This window comes from Geotrypetes seraphini, chromosome 11 (assembly GCF_902459505.1).
Source record: "Geotrypetes seraphini chromosome 11, aGeoSer1.1, whole genome shotgun sequence".
Classification (NCBI taxonomy): Eukaryota; Metazoa; Chordata; class Amphibia; order Gymnophiona; family Dermophiidae; genus Geotrypetes; species Geotrypetes seraphini.
The window spans coordinates 5,708,353-5,722,939 of NC_047094.1; the positions used below are offsets into that span (position 1 = coordinate 5,708,353).

General features: G+C 41.1%; 1 protein-coding gene across 1 annotated transcript in view; it reads right to left on the bottom strand.

The window, feature by feature from the left end:
* LMF1 (lipase maturation factor 1) overlaps window positions 1-14,587 on the bottom strand; it is a 376,591-nt gene that overhangs the window by 22,760 nt on the left and 339,244 nt on the right. Inside the window, exon 7 of the mRNA XM_033915111.1 lies at window positions 746-929. Within this exon, the coding sequence (XP_033771002.1) occupies window positions 746-929 (184 nt within the window). The remainder of the gene's footprint in view (window positions 1-745; window positions 930-14,587) is intronic.

Sequence of the window (14,587 nt, forward strand, 5' to 3'; positions counted from 1 at the left end):
AACAGTCTCTTTGGCAGTAACCTAAACATAGAGATTATCTGGAGAGAGACTGGAAATCACTGCTATTTTTATTACATTGCCACTCCATTCTGTGTCGAGAGCAGCTGAAAATGCCTGTATGCTGTCAGAAAACATAAAAATCTGTATGAAAACTGCCCGTAAGTTTTTAATTGAAACTTGCACCCTTACAAACAATAAAGTGGAGGGACTAGACCGGTGCAGGAAGGGTGAAGATGGTGAGTTTGTCACTGAAGAGAGGTATGGTAGAGATGTCAGGCTGAAAAACTGGAATCAAACAATGAACTGTGTGGCATAGTGAGGCTGGAGTTGGGTATTTACAGATTATAGTCTCTAAAAAGCAGTTGTCTTGGTCATGACTTCTTGACAGGATTGTGTTCTGCCACCTGACAGAGCCAGCTTCTGCTTATTGAGCCAGTGGAAACTGGAGTGCAAGCCGGTTACAAGCACAGAGTGAGAGAAATCATCAAACGTATAGGTAAGATAGCAGGCTTATCGAAATTCAGTCTTTGAGACTAGCAAACAGACCAGTTTTTCACAATATCTCAAATAAATATGCAGGAAAGAGATTGCATCCAAATGGAGGCAGGAGGCATGCAAATTTGTCATGCCTATTCCTTAGGGATATGCCTTAAATCTTGCCTGCTTGTGGCTTTCGAGGACTGAACTTAGACAAGTCTATTACAGCCAATTTACACTCTTTTCAGTCAAGGATTATCCTACATACCCCATCGTAGAGGTGCTTTCTCCCCAGTCACCTCTCTGGCCTGCATCTTGCATACTTGGCTCTTGAGGCTGCTCTCTTTGGAGTCAAACAGGAATCCCAGGCTGGCATCATCGAAGCAAGCAATACATGGCACAATTGTTAGCCAGTTCAAGAAGCTCAAATTTCCACTAATGATTAGAAGGACCTAATGAAGACACAAAAAAATCAATGAATATGCCAGGTCAGAGTCTGGCAATGGACAGAAAACATTTTGTTCTGTGTAAATGTGCATACATCAGAAACTGCATCTGGTTAGAGCATTTTGTTAGGATCCTGCAAGAGCTGGAAAACCATAATAAAGATGCATCATCCTTAATTCTTTGAATGTGAAATTTACAGAATTTCTCATTGTAATCCTAATAGAATACTTTGCAATCCAGAGAGTTTCTGGATTGCTACTGTAGGAGACATGATGGCAAATAAAGGCCAAATGGCCCATCCACAGCATCCACTCCTCTCCCGAAGAGATCCCACATGCCTAACCCATGCTTTCTTCAATTCAAATACAGTCTTTGTCTCCACCACCTCTACTACCATTCATTATTTCTATAGCACTACCAGACGCACGCAGCGCTGCACAGTCAGAAAGAGTAAGAAAACAGTCCCTGCTCGAAAGAGCTTACAATCTCAACAGGCAAGACAGACACACAGTTAAGGGGAACGGTTAATCAGCGGGCTGGGTTGGAGGGCAGAGGAGTAGGGTTAAGGATTGAAGAAGGATATATCAAAAAGGTGGGTTTTCAGTCTGCTTTTAAACAAGGGAAGGGGTTTGAAGAACAAACTCGGGTAATTTATTCCAGGCGTAGGGGCCACTACCAGGAGACCATTCCACGCATCTACCACCCTTCCTTACATTGCTCCTGAGCTTATCACATCTTAACTTTATCTTACACCCTCTTATTCTGGAGTTTCCTTTCAAATGAAAGAGACTCGCCTCATGTGCACTTATGCCACTTAAACCATTGATCTTGTTAGAGTGTTTGCTAGCTCTTTCGCCAGTTTTGGTAGCGAGGAAAGGACTGCACGCCGATGAAGAGTGAATGATGTCGGCGTCTTTAATACAGCTGCAGCAGAAGCCTTCGGGCGTTAGAGCTAAGTTATATATTTTTTCCTGATATTGAATTTTAAATTTATAGGTCCTCATTAGATCTGTATATTTTGTGGGTGTGAATTTTGTTATGCTGATGACAAGAACGTCAGCTTGAAATCAGTATTGATTGCTGCCTGATCATATTTACCTTGAGGCTTTTTTCTCCACCCTTTTTCAATTCATGTGGATCTTGGTGGTCTAGCCCACTGCTGGTGAGTAACATTTTTTGCAAATTATTTTGATTTAAACATTTCTATCATATCACCCCTCTTCCACCTTTCCTCCAAATTGTCCCCATATGCCTTATGACGAAGACCACACATCATTTTAGTAGCCTTCCTCTGGACCGACTCCATCCTTTTTACATCTTTTTGAAGGTGAGGCCTCCAGAATTGTACACAATATTCTAAATGAGGTCTCACCAAAGTCTTCTACAGAGGCATCAATACCTCCTTTTTCCTACTGGCCATACCTCTCCCTATATACCGTAGCATCCTTCTAGCTTATGCTGTTGTCTTTTCAACCTGTTTAGCCACCTTAAGATCATCACATACAATCACACTCCAGTTCCGTTCTTCACACTTTTAACTGTACCGTTCCCTAGGGTTTTTGCAGCCCAATTGCATGGCCTTGCATTTCTTAGCATTAAATTTTAGCTGCCAAATTTCCGACCGTTCCTCAAACTTCGCTAAGTCCTTCCTCACGTTATTTACACCATCCGGCATGTCGACTCTATTGCAGATTTTGGTATCATCTGCAAAGAGGCAAATCTTACCTGACTGCCCTTCAGCAATATTGAAAAGAACAGGCCCAAGAACCAAACCTTGAGGCACACCACTCAGAGCGATCTCCTTTGACCACTACACTGTCACCTTCCACTCCTTGCCAACCCATGTTTCTTTGGCTTTGTATGCCACTGGCAATATCTTTAAAAGTTAAAACCTATTTTAAAATTAATGTCTGCCCACACATTTACAATATGATTTTTATTTTTGCATGCATAGTGTTTGCACACAGTAATACAGAATAAGGGAGATCCAGACCTAATTAGGCACTGGTGTAAATCCTTGTCCCCAAAACTGGGTGTGGATCCCGACGCCCAACTTTGAGCACTGTTTATATAATAGCATTAATTTTTATTGGCAAACAAATCTGGGCGTAATTTATAGAATTTAGTCTAAGATGCTAGACTAGAAGAACCCCTGACATCACACTTTGGGGCAGAGCTTAGGACTCTCCCTTTTGAATGAACCAAATATTGAATGACACCTTCTGGTGATCACTGGATACATGCACACTCCAGAGTGGACTATTTTTCTAACCAGGAACCTCAGGATTTGAGTTTGAAGATCTCTGGTTATAGAGAGAAGAGTCTACTTCTACCCAAGCTAACTATTCCTCCCAGCTAAGCCATAACTTACTTACAGATATTTATTTCTGTAAAACGCACAATGCTTCAGCCTGTCACATTTCCATTTTTATTTTCCAGTGCTTAGATTCATAGATCAGAGTTTTTTTGCATGTTTTTTTCATTAAAATCACATTTGCCCTTTGTTACTGAACCACTGTGAAACGGCCCAGAAAGTGCAAACTGTGTTTTGTCTTGGGAATCAGCTGACGTGATAAGCAGGAGAAATACACGAGTTATTTTCTCTGTGCAATTCTAAAATTATTCACATTTCCTGGTTTTAATGAGGCCACATATGATTGGCCAAATGGTACACTTAGGGCCCCTTTTATAAAGCATCACCAAAGCCCATAGGAATTGAATGGGCTTTGGTGCATTTGCTGTGGGAGAATTGCTACCATGGCTTTGTAAAATGAGCCCTTAATGATCTAATGCAAATAGTTTATAGCTTATTTCTACTTAATATATTGCTTAACTACCAATACAAACCAAGCAGTGTATAATCCAATCCAATCCAATCCATGAAGTCAGGAAATAGAACTCCCTAAAAAATAGGATAGTCTCTCCCAAAAGCAAAAACAACAACACAGTAACATAGTAGATGACGGCAGATAAAGACCCAAATGGTCCATCTAGTCTGCCCAACCTGATTCAATCAAAAAAATAGTTGGGGGGGGGGGTTTCTTCTTCTTCTTAGCTACTTCTGGGCAAGAATCCAAAGCTCTGCCCTGTAGTTCTTAGGTTCCGACTACTGAAGTCTCCGTCAAAGCTCCCTCCAGTCCATCTATACCCTTCCAGCCACTGAAGCTCTCCCCAGCCCATCCTCCACCAAACGGCCATAGACAGACACAGACAGTGCAAGTCTGCCCAGTGATTCAAGCACACAATCAAATAGCTCTAACTAAAACCTCTCAGTGCTCAGCCTGAACATTACGTTTTTCTACCACTGAATAAATTCAGGGACAAACATCTTCAAATCAGAGCTAGTCCAAAATCTCCAGGCTAATTTGAGTCTGATTTTTATGGCTTCTTCTGAATGTTCAGATTGGTACATCAAGGTATCTCTCTCACTTGTCTCCTTCTTTAGGGCCTATTTGTCTTCATCTGGACACCATTTAAAAGCCTCAATGATAACAAACCAACGGTATATAGCCAAGGATTTTTAAAAAACACTCTATTAATCACAGAATTTGGGCAGGAATGCTACGGTTCCCAAACTACATCATGTCTAATGAGACACTGAGGTTTTGAGTCTAATAATGTCAGTTTTATGGATTATGCCTGGAATTTTATGATGTGTGATGTGAAATACTGGAGATTCATGGCTCTCGCTGGATTAATTTCTTGTTTTCCTGGGTTGGGGCTCAAAACAACCATTCCATCTACTTCTCTACCCGTGCACTCACCAAACGTTGCAGCCAGAGGGCCTTCCAAATCTTTCATCTTTAGATTTCACTTCTTATAACTGCCTGAAAACAGCACTAGTAACCAACGCTATACAGTTTTTCTTACTCAGCACAAATAAAAAGGAACTTTGCAAAGCAGTTGAGGATAACAGTGATTTCTAAGCTGGCAGATATTAGAAAAGTGATTAAAACCCCCCCTCCCCTTACATTCAATTAACTAAAGGCAAAGTATATTAAATAATGTCTGATAGCTTCATATTATATAGCTGTGTAACATAAGCTCATTTATAGACAAAAGCAATAACAAACTCCGCACAAAAATATCCCCCAAAAAGGGAGCAGAGATGACCCAACAGAATATGCTATTATAGCCATATTAATACATCCAAATAATATTTATTAAATGTCGATGTAGGCAGAACTCTTTTATGTGGAACCCTGCTGCCTTGAAGCTCTATAGCTGGCATAAATGTAGATAACTACACACTGGGCACGGCAAAACCGAGTTACACTTGTGTTCTACAATGAACCCAGCCATCTAGATTCTGTTTAGACGACGCTCCTACTGCATGGCATTAGAGCGCCCAGTTACAGAATTACTACCTAACTGCATGAGAAGATGCTGGTCATGCCCCCAGCTGTTACCAAACTAAGTTTTCCAAAGTGCCTCTAACATCTTCTTGTTCTCATATCAAGGCAGTGTGGAATCTCTGGTCCTGGTATTTCTGTTGAGGAAACACGTTTCAAGTTGCTTAGCAAATGAATCCATAGGGAGCACAGATAGAACAATGTTTTCGGAAAGCCTTTCTTCACATTGCGGTTAAAAATGTATGCTTGAATATTTAGAAACGAGCAACTAACAAGTGATAGGTGAGACTATCTTTTTTGAGAGCTCTCTTCCAATCATCAGGTTAAAAATGAGCAGTTGCATTCTCAAAGTGCAAGTAATGAAGTTACAGGATGTCAGCAGAGTCGGAGGAACCTAAATTCTCTTTCTGCTCCTGGACAGTGTGGCCTAGTGGTTAGAGTTACAGCCTCAGCACCCTAAGGGCAAATCCAGTGCCCCAGGTGCATTAGGTGCCTAAATTGTCCTAAACTTCCAGTCCATTGTATTTCTAGCTTCTATACTTATCGGGCCTATCGTTTGCCATGCTCAGCCCCCAAAACATGTATTCATCCCACCATGCAGTTCATGAGACTCATCCCTCTGTTGCTGTTCTTCCCTTCAATCTGTTGTTCTGTACATCTTATATGTGAATTTGCCTCCTTGTTGCCCATCGTTTGCCATGTTACCATGCCCAGTTCCCCAAACACGTACATAGGAATTTCTACTCCTTAAATTTGTCGTTCCGTATATCTGCTGTATGTGAAGTTGTAACCTTATTGCTGAACCTCTACTGCAGGGGTAGGGAACTCCGGTCCTCGAGAGCCGTATTCCAGTCAGGTTTTCAGGATTTGTCCAATGAATATGCAGGAGCTTTATTTGCATGCACTGCTTTCAATGCATATTCATTGGGGAAATCTTGAACACCCGACTGGAATACGGCTCTCAAGGACCGGAGTTCCCTACCCCTGCTCTACGGTGTATGTAAACTTGTAACCCGGTCTGGGCTCTTCTGGGAGAACGGGCTAGAAATTTGACTAAATAAATAGATAGATTGTGAACCCACCAGAACAGATAAGGAAAATGCTTGAAGTACCTGTCTGTAAACCGCTTTGAGTGTGGTTGTATAGGAGTCCCAATCCCTTTCCCCCCCACTACTTGTGATGTCACCAGGGCCTGTTTCTAGACACTTCTACTGACCCTTTAAAGACTAACTCCATGCTGGCATTTCTTCCTGCATCACATTTACCGAAGCTGAATTGTAGCTAATGATTCACACATTGCAGAAAGAGAGTATTTAATGTTTGTCACAATTCCTCTTTCATGAAAGCTGAAAAGAATAAATATTGTTTCAGTGTCTTTCCCCTGTCCCTGGATCTGCTACCTTTCTTCCCCATTTCCTGACATCCCTGATCCCACTCCTCCCCTCTAGTTTGCACCTTTTCTTCTCCCTCCTATCATCATTCTCTCTGTACCCTTTTCCTCTGCCAATTCCTGACTCCGTTCTACCACCGGACTCAATAGGTCAGTCTTCAAATCCATGCTAAAAGCCCACTTTTTTGAAGTTGCTTTTAAGTCCTAACTCCAGCCCATTTGTAAAGCACTCGTTCCCTACCCTATCACCTTGTCATTCCCTCTGTAATTCCCTACTTGACCAATGTGTTTACATTCACCCACCTTTTTGTCCTGTTTGTCCGTTACAATTAGACTCTAAGCTCTCTCGAGCGTGTTAATGCATCGGGTAGTGCTAAAGAAATGCCAAGTAACACACTCTTCTTCTTCCCTCCATCCCCTAACACTCGCTGACCCCTCTCTCTCTTCCTTTCTCCCTAGTCCTGCTCCTGTTTTCATCCTTCCTCTCTTCCCTTTCTATTTCTCTCACACCCAGAAACTCTCTCTGCTACCCACCCACTCATACTCGTTCCCTCCAACTCTTGATCCTCCTTCATATACACACAATCTCTTGCTGTGAAATTGATCTTTGGGAAACGTAAATTTGATCACGTGACTCCGTTGCTCCAGAGTCTCCATTGGCTTCTGGTTTATTTTAGAGTTCAATTTAAATGTGCTTATATTGTTTTTAAAATCCTACATGGTATCTTTACTCCTCTCCTTCCTTTATCTTAGAACGTTTACAGATTTTCCTTTGCAAGAGGTAATCAACAATTTAAATTATCTTTTCCTTCCAAGAAAGGGATAAAAGGAGTCAATATTTTTACTCAATCTCTGATTTTTAAGCTTTCTCAACTTTGGAATGATCTTCCACTCCTTTTAAGGAGTTCCGGTTCACTTCAACTTTTTCGTAAATCTTTAAAAACCTTTTTATTTGCTAAACATTTTGAAAATTAATCTACCGAAATTTAGTTTCATTCTTCAGGTTTTTTATTTGTTAAGTTTAACTATTGTAAACCAAATCGAGCGTTCTTGGACTGATGTCTCAATATATAAAACCAAGCCTTAGATTAGATTAGATTGCCCTCTGCTTTCTACCCCTTTCACATTCACACTCCTGTTTGCTCTCTCTTTCTTTATATACGAGGGCTGTTCAAAAAGTATCAGACCTTAATTTTTCTTGCGTAACAAAACAAAGCTAGGGAGGCGTGGTTTGGTGCACGTATATAGGCGACCGTAATGCGTATGCTTGAATTTTTTTCCCGCCTACAGAAGCTGTCAGTTGCCGGCAGACCACTAATGAGTGAGGAAGTGTAAGTGAGCACCGTCTGATTTTCATTTTTGACAAAATGACAGAAAAAGTTGAACAACGCTACTACATTAAATTTTGTGTAAAGCTTGGCGATTCCCAAGTGGAAATGATCTGCAAGATTCAACAGGCCTTCGTGGACGAAGCAATGGACACCACACAGATAAAGGAGTGGTAGAACCGCACATCAGTGGAGAGTGAAACACTTTCTGGTAGGCCCTTAAAACTAGAAATGAGATGATCATTGACCAAGTGAGGACCCTGGTGATGCAAGGGGGTACTACCAAGAGGTTCTGCGTCACCTTCCTAACGCTGTGGGCAGCGGGCAATTGGCAGCTCCATCACGATAGCGCACCTGCCCATTCTTCACATTTGATACGGAGTTTCCTGGCCAAACACAACACACCTGTGATTCCTCAGGCTCCCCACTCTCCCGACATGGCTCCGTCTGACTTCTGGCTTTTCCCCAAGCTGAAAATGCCCCTGAAAGGGACCAGATTTTAGTCAAGAGAATGCAATGGACCAGTTACGAGCAATCTCAAAAAAGGCGTTCCAGTGCTGCTTCCGACAGTGGCAGAACCGCTGGAAAAAGTGTGTGGCAGCCCAAGGGAGATTAGTATCTGGTCCGATCATTTCACCTACTACTTTAACTTAATCTGGAATCAACCAAAAGCAAAAACTCACCCAAAGATAAAAAAAGAACATCTCACAAGGGGCCACATCAACCCAGAGGAATACTGGGCACATTACGAATCACGTGAGGAAATAGATGAAGAAGATGATTTCTGGGAACAGTGGACGAAAACAAGCACATCCATCTTAGATAAAATTGCCCCTAAACGAAACAGAACAAACCGCTCAAATAAATATAATAAATGGTTCGACTCTGAACTATTAAAAATGAAACAATCAGTAAGACGACTAGAGAGGATCTGGAATAAAACAGGAGAAATATCAGACCGGAACAATTGGAGATCCAACATAAAGCACTACAAACAATTGATAAAAGAAAAACGAAAAGCATTCTACTCATCCAAAATTCATACATCCAATATGAGTTCAAAAGGAGTCAACACTAAAGAACTGTTCAACTTGGTTACAAATTTATTTGATACCACACGTCACAATCAATCCATGCACGACACAAAACTTCCATCAGCAGACGATCTAGCACAACACTTTGACTCAAAAATTATGAACCTAAGGAACAATTGTCCAACAAACAATATACATGCACATCAAATAGCCAACATACATGAAAATGAAATACCAGTGGATATGTTTTGGAACTCCTTTCAGGATCTAGAATGGAATAACTTCATAAAACTCTATGCATTCTAGATCCCTGTCCCCCTGACATTATGAAAGCAGCCCCATTAGACTTTAAACTAACACTGTGGAGTTATCTGACCAATAAGTTCAAAAATGGAAAATTCCTAACGAATAACGGTCACATTATAATCACCCCAATTCCAAAAAATCGTAAACAATCCCTAACATCAGTAACCAACTATAGACTGGTAGCATCCATTCCATTCTTCGTAAAAATAATGGAAGGTTTAGTACATACCCAATTGATGGACTACCTTGATCAGTTCTCTCTACTACATGAAACCCAGTCTGGCTTCAGACCTCTGTTTAGCACCGAGACGGTGATTGCAGCGACCCTAGAATACTTACGCGACTTATTCAGCAAGGGCCATAATGCCTTAATCATGCAATTTGACATGAGCTCGGCCTTCGACTTGGTGGATCATGAGAAATTGTTACAATGTTTAGACGCAATCGGCATCAGAGGTGAGGTATTTGACTGGTTCCGAGGATTCCTTACGACCCGCACCTATCAAGTACGTTTCAACTGCAACCTCTCTAAAACATGGAGAAACCCATCAGGCGTTCCACAGGGGTCTCCATTATCCCCACTACTCTTCAACGTCTATATATCATCACTAGGCGTGCAGCTGGCCCAGCGGGGTATAAAATTATTCAGTTATGCGGATGACTTTACAATCATTATCCCGTTCAATACTTCTCCCTCCGAAATCACCCCCACGGCAACAGAAGCACTAAACCTGATGGAACAATGGACCACAGAATTCAGACTGAAGCTTAATGCAGATAAAACTAAATTCTTTATAGCCTCGCCACACCCACCTGTCACTACAACACCACTACGCATTAACAATCTCAACTACCCTATTCAACCTACAATGAAGGTCCTGGGGGTAATACTGGACCAAGGTCTAACCATGAAAGACAATGTGGACTCCCTAGTCAGAAAGGGGTTTTTTACTCTCTGGAAACTTAGGTCCATTAGAGCATACTTCGACACTTCAGCATTCAGAATTCTGGTACAATCCCTAATACTAAACCACCTTGATTATTGTAACATTGCCCATCTGGCAATCTCCCGGAAGCAAATGCAGAGACTACAACTGATACAAAATGCAGCAGTCAGGTTGATCTTCAGGTTGAAGAAGTCCGATCACATAACCCCTTCCTACCGACTCCTGCACTGGCTGCCAATGGAGGCACGTGCGAAGTTCAAGCTGGGATGTCTCTGCTTCAAGGTACTATCTGGTCTAGCCCCTAAATATATAACTGACCTCTTCTCCTTTTCAACCAATAGACATAAGAGAAGAACACACCTGAAGTTCGTTTCCCCACCGGCTAGAGGATGCAAATTTAAGAGACATCATCAACAACTTCTATCGTATCAAGCAGCCTTATGGGGCAAAGACCTGGAAAAACTAATTTCACACACAAACAACTATGGTGAATTTAGGAAACACCTAAAAACATACCTATTCTTGAAATACCTAGGTAACGAATCTGAACAATAGACCCCATCACAATCCCACCCCCAAATCTGATCTTGTAAACTGTTAACCACTAATCTCTAACTATGAATGTTCCATTCAATTTGTAAAATCTTTCTAATTTATTGTAAACCGCATAGAACTTCACGGTCCTGCGGTATATAAACTGTTGTTATTATTATTATTATTATTAGTATCTGAATATGAGTATTTTTTATGAATAAAGGTCTGATACTTTTTGAACATTCCATCAGTAACCATCTGAATCTAGGTTCTAATGTACAACTATAAACATCCATGCAACCCTTGAAAATGATCCTTCTTAGGTCCTGATTCCCTGAGGCTTTCCAGGTCCACAACTCCTTCGCACCTATTTCTCTACTAGAATCCAAATGGTCCAACTAAGCCCAGAATTTGGAGGTTTATAATACTACTAATAAAAACATCTGCTCTGCTCCTCGCTCTAGGAGCTAAATAAGACTCTATGCCTTGCTTTAAGGTTTTGGCTTTCCATTTCATTAATGCTCATCATATGGTAGGTCATTTTCTAAATGTATAGAAGATGCCTATGGAAAAGTGGGTTTTATCTGTGAGTAAGGAGAAATGACCAGGAGAATGAAGCAGATGGAGGATATTTGCTGATGTAATTTAGAAAGTTTAATTCAAAGTCAGGAATCAGTAAAGTCTGCATCTTCTGCTTAGTTGAAGTCATAAATATGCACTGATGATTATCCCCCCTTTTACTAAACCGGAGCTAAAAACTGTGCTATGATTTTGTAAAAGGCTTCAGCAAGATGAGGTCAAGCAATCGAGTCTTATCTTTTATTTTCTTCAGAATGAATCTGTTTTTGATGTTAATAATGTATTTCCTTTATTTCTGTATGATATTTGATTATATTCAATAAAAAACAAAAAAAGCTAGGTCTTGAGGTAGGGAAATTCCTGGCACAGGTGCAACACATTACCAAGTACTTTACGATTAGAAACAGATTATTTAAAGTTTCAGAAAGGAATTTGAGAAGTATTGTTTGCAGATCCTTTTACCTGATTGTCTATTTATTGTGTGTGAAATTGTGTGGTTATGTTTAACTTCACTTACATCATGTATGTTAAGTATTATGATTCTGTCAAATGTTTTTTCGCTACCTGCTTAGGGACAGAAATTTCTTTATAGAAATAAAAGGAATAAATATCTAGGAGCTGGGTTTAATTTGCAGACACAACACAACAAAACGAGTTGGAAGAATGGAGCCTTAAAAGCTGCAATTAAATACCTGAAAACTTTTTCATTCTTTCCATTCTGAAGGTAAATCCAGGCAAGCCATATAGTCTCTTGGCACCTGGCAAATCAATGCATTTTTGGGGAGGGTGTTGGATCATCCAAGTGGGACCTGTGCTCGTCAGTCAAGTCACTTGGCCCTGGTCCTGCTCTCTCAGACTGCCTAAGATGCTGGTAGGTCTTGTGACAGGCCTGGACAGGGACACAGATCTAGGGGAAGTTTAGAAAGTGATCAAAGGGGGTCTTAAATAAGTATTCTTTAGCCCATCAGTGCCTTTCAGTTTTAATTCGTACTCAGTACTACCTTAGAGCGGATCTAATATGCACACTTCACTCATTTCTATGAACTCAGAAAACACTGAGGCTTAAAATGAAATATTTCTCACATATGTTAAATAGAAATAATCCAAAGCATCTGGCGTATCAAAGATTTTGTTTGAGGCTTCAGTTTAAGAACATGCAGAGAGAGCTAAGCAGAAATGATCAAAGAAAATGTGGCTTTTATACTATGCAACTCTAACCTCTGAGGTCTAATTTCCAGGGACAGTTCTTGGGTCCCTTCTTGATGATCTGCCTCAATACTAGTGTTGCTGGATTTCGTAGCAGTCTGCTGGCATCTTGCGACACATCTGGAATCTCGCAGCGGCACCCTGCCCAACAACTGACAACAACGAGCGACTTCAAATCATTTCGAAAAGAAATCAAAATCCTGCTATTTATCCAGCTCTCTTAACTCTTCCCCTCCCCTCTAAATTCCCCCTCATAGTCTCTCCCTCTCTTCAAAGTCTCAACCATGTAAGCAGCTCCCTAAATTGTAAATCTCCTGGAAATGTCCAATTAGCTTCTTTTGTAATCCGCCTAGAACTGCGGAATAGAAGTCACTAATGTAATGTAATGTAATGATGGGCTTTGCTTAAGTAATACATTATTAAAAATGTTTTGACCTTAATATCAAACTGGAGTCCTCTATAGCCAGGGCAGGATTAATTATTCAAGGGCTCCTAGCCCCACCTATGCCTCACCTACACCCCGCCCCCATTTATTTACCTATTTTCTTCTTTATTTCCACTTGTATTTCTTTTTGTCTTTTATTATAAAATTCAAAACAAGCAACAAAGATTACCATACCAGTGCCAGTGTACAATTTTAGTTCTATGCAAGCTCCAAACATCTGTGAACAAACCTACTTCCCATCTACTTGCCCAGGACTTTAACTCTGAACCCTTTCCATATGTATATCTGAAACATAAGTCTATATTAATAACTAAATTTGCAACTCCTTTCAACTGCCTCACTCTATGTCGTCCAACGTTAACTCATATGTATGTTTAAACAACCAAATCTGTAACTTCCACTGCATGTATGTTAATTTGTAACAAAACAGCAAGGCAAGCAGCCGCCAAAGAATCCAAGGTGGAACAAAAGAAGATCAAGATTCAAATCAGGTATATTCAAGGTGCTCCCAGGAACCATGCCTGATGCATTTTGCAAAATAAGGCTAACAGGAAACCATGTCTTTCATACACACAGAACCACCCTCACCCAATATGGAATAAGTAATCGCAAACTAACCCCCCCATTTTTTATTTTTTTACAAAAACAAAGAAGAGGTTTTTAGCGCTGGCTGGCAGGCTGAATGTTCTGCGCTGTTCTGACGATCACAGGAATTCTATGACCATCGGAGCAGTGCTGAACATTCAGGAAGGAATGGTACAGTTTAGGGGTGAAGAAACTTGGTGCATATCCCCCAATACTGAACAAAATGATAGAAAGATAGCAGATGTAAATTTGAAAAAAGAGAAGTAACAAATCACTTTACAATGCACCCCCCCCCCACCCCTGGCATCGGCGGCAACCATTATGTTGCAAGCCAAAAGCTTCCCCTCTGACACAGCTTCCTGTTTCCGCCTAGGCGGTTCGCATCAGAGGGAAGCTTTGGCCGAGCAGCAGCACCGCTTGCAACATAACAGTTTACAGAATCTGCCCCCTGGAGCCTGAAGCATGCACAAGGAGAGAGTCATAAGAACATAAGAACATAAGAACTGCCTTCTCCGGATCAGACCTTCGGTCCATCAAGTCCGGCGATCCGCACACGCGGAGGCCCTGCCAGGTGTACACCTGGCGTAATTTATAGTCCATCAAATCCTTATATGCCTCTCTTAAGGAGATATGCATCTAGTTTGCTCTTGAAGCCTAGGATGGTCGATTCTGTCATAATCTCCTCTGGGAGAGCATTCCAGGTGTCAACCACTCTCTGAGTAAAGCAGAACTTCCTGACATTAGTCCTGAACCTGTCCCCCCTCAGCTTCATTACATGTCCTCTAGTCCGTGTCAAATTGGACAATGTAAATAATCTTCTCTGCTCTATTTTGTCGATTCCTTTCAGTATTTTGAAGGTCTCGATCATATCCCCACGCAGTCTCCTTTTCTCAAGGGAGAACAATCCTAGTGTTATAAGTCTGTCCTCGTATTCCAGTTTCTCCATACCCTTCACCA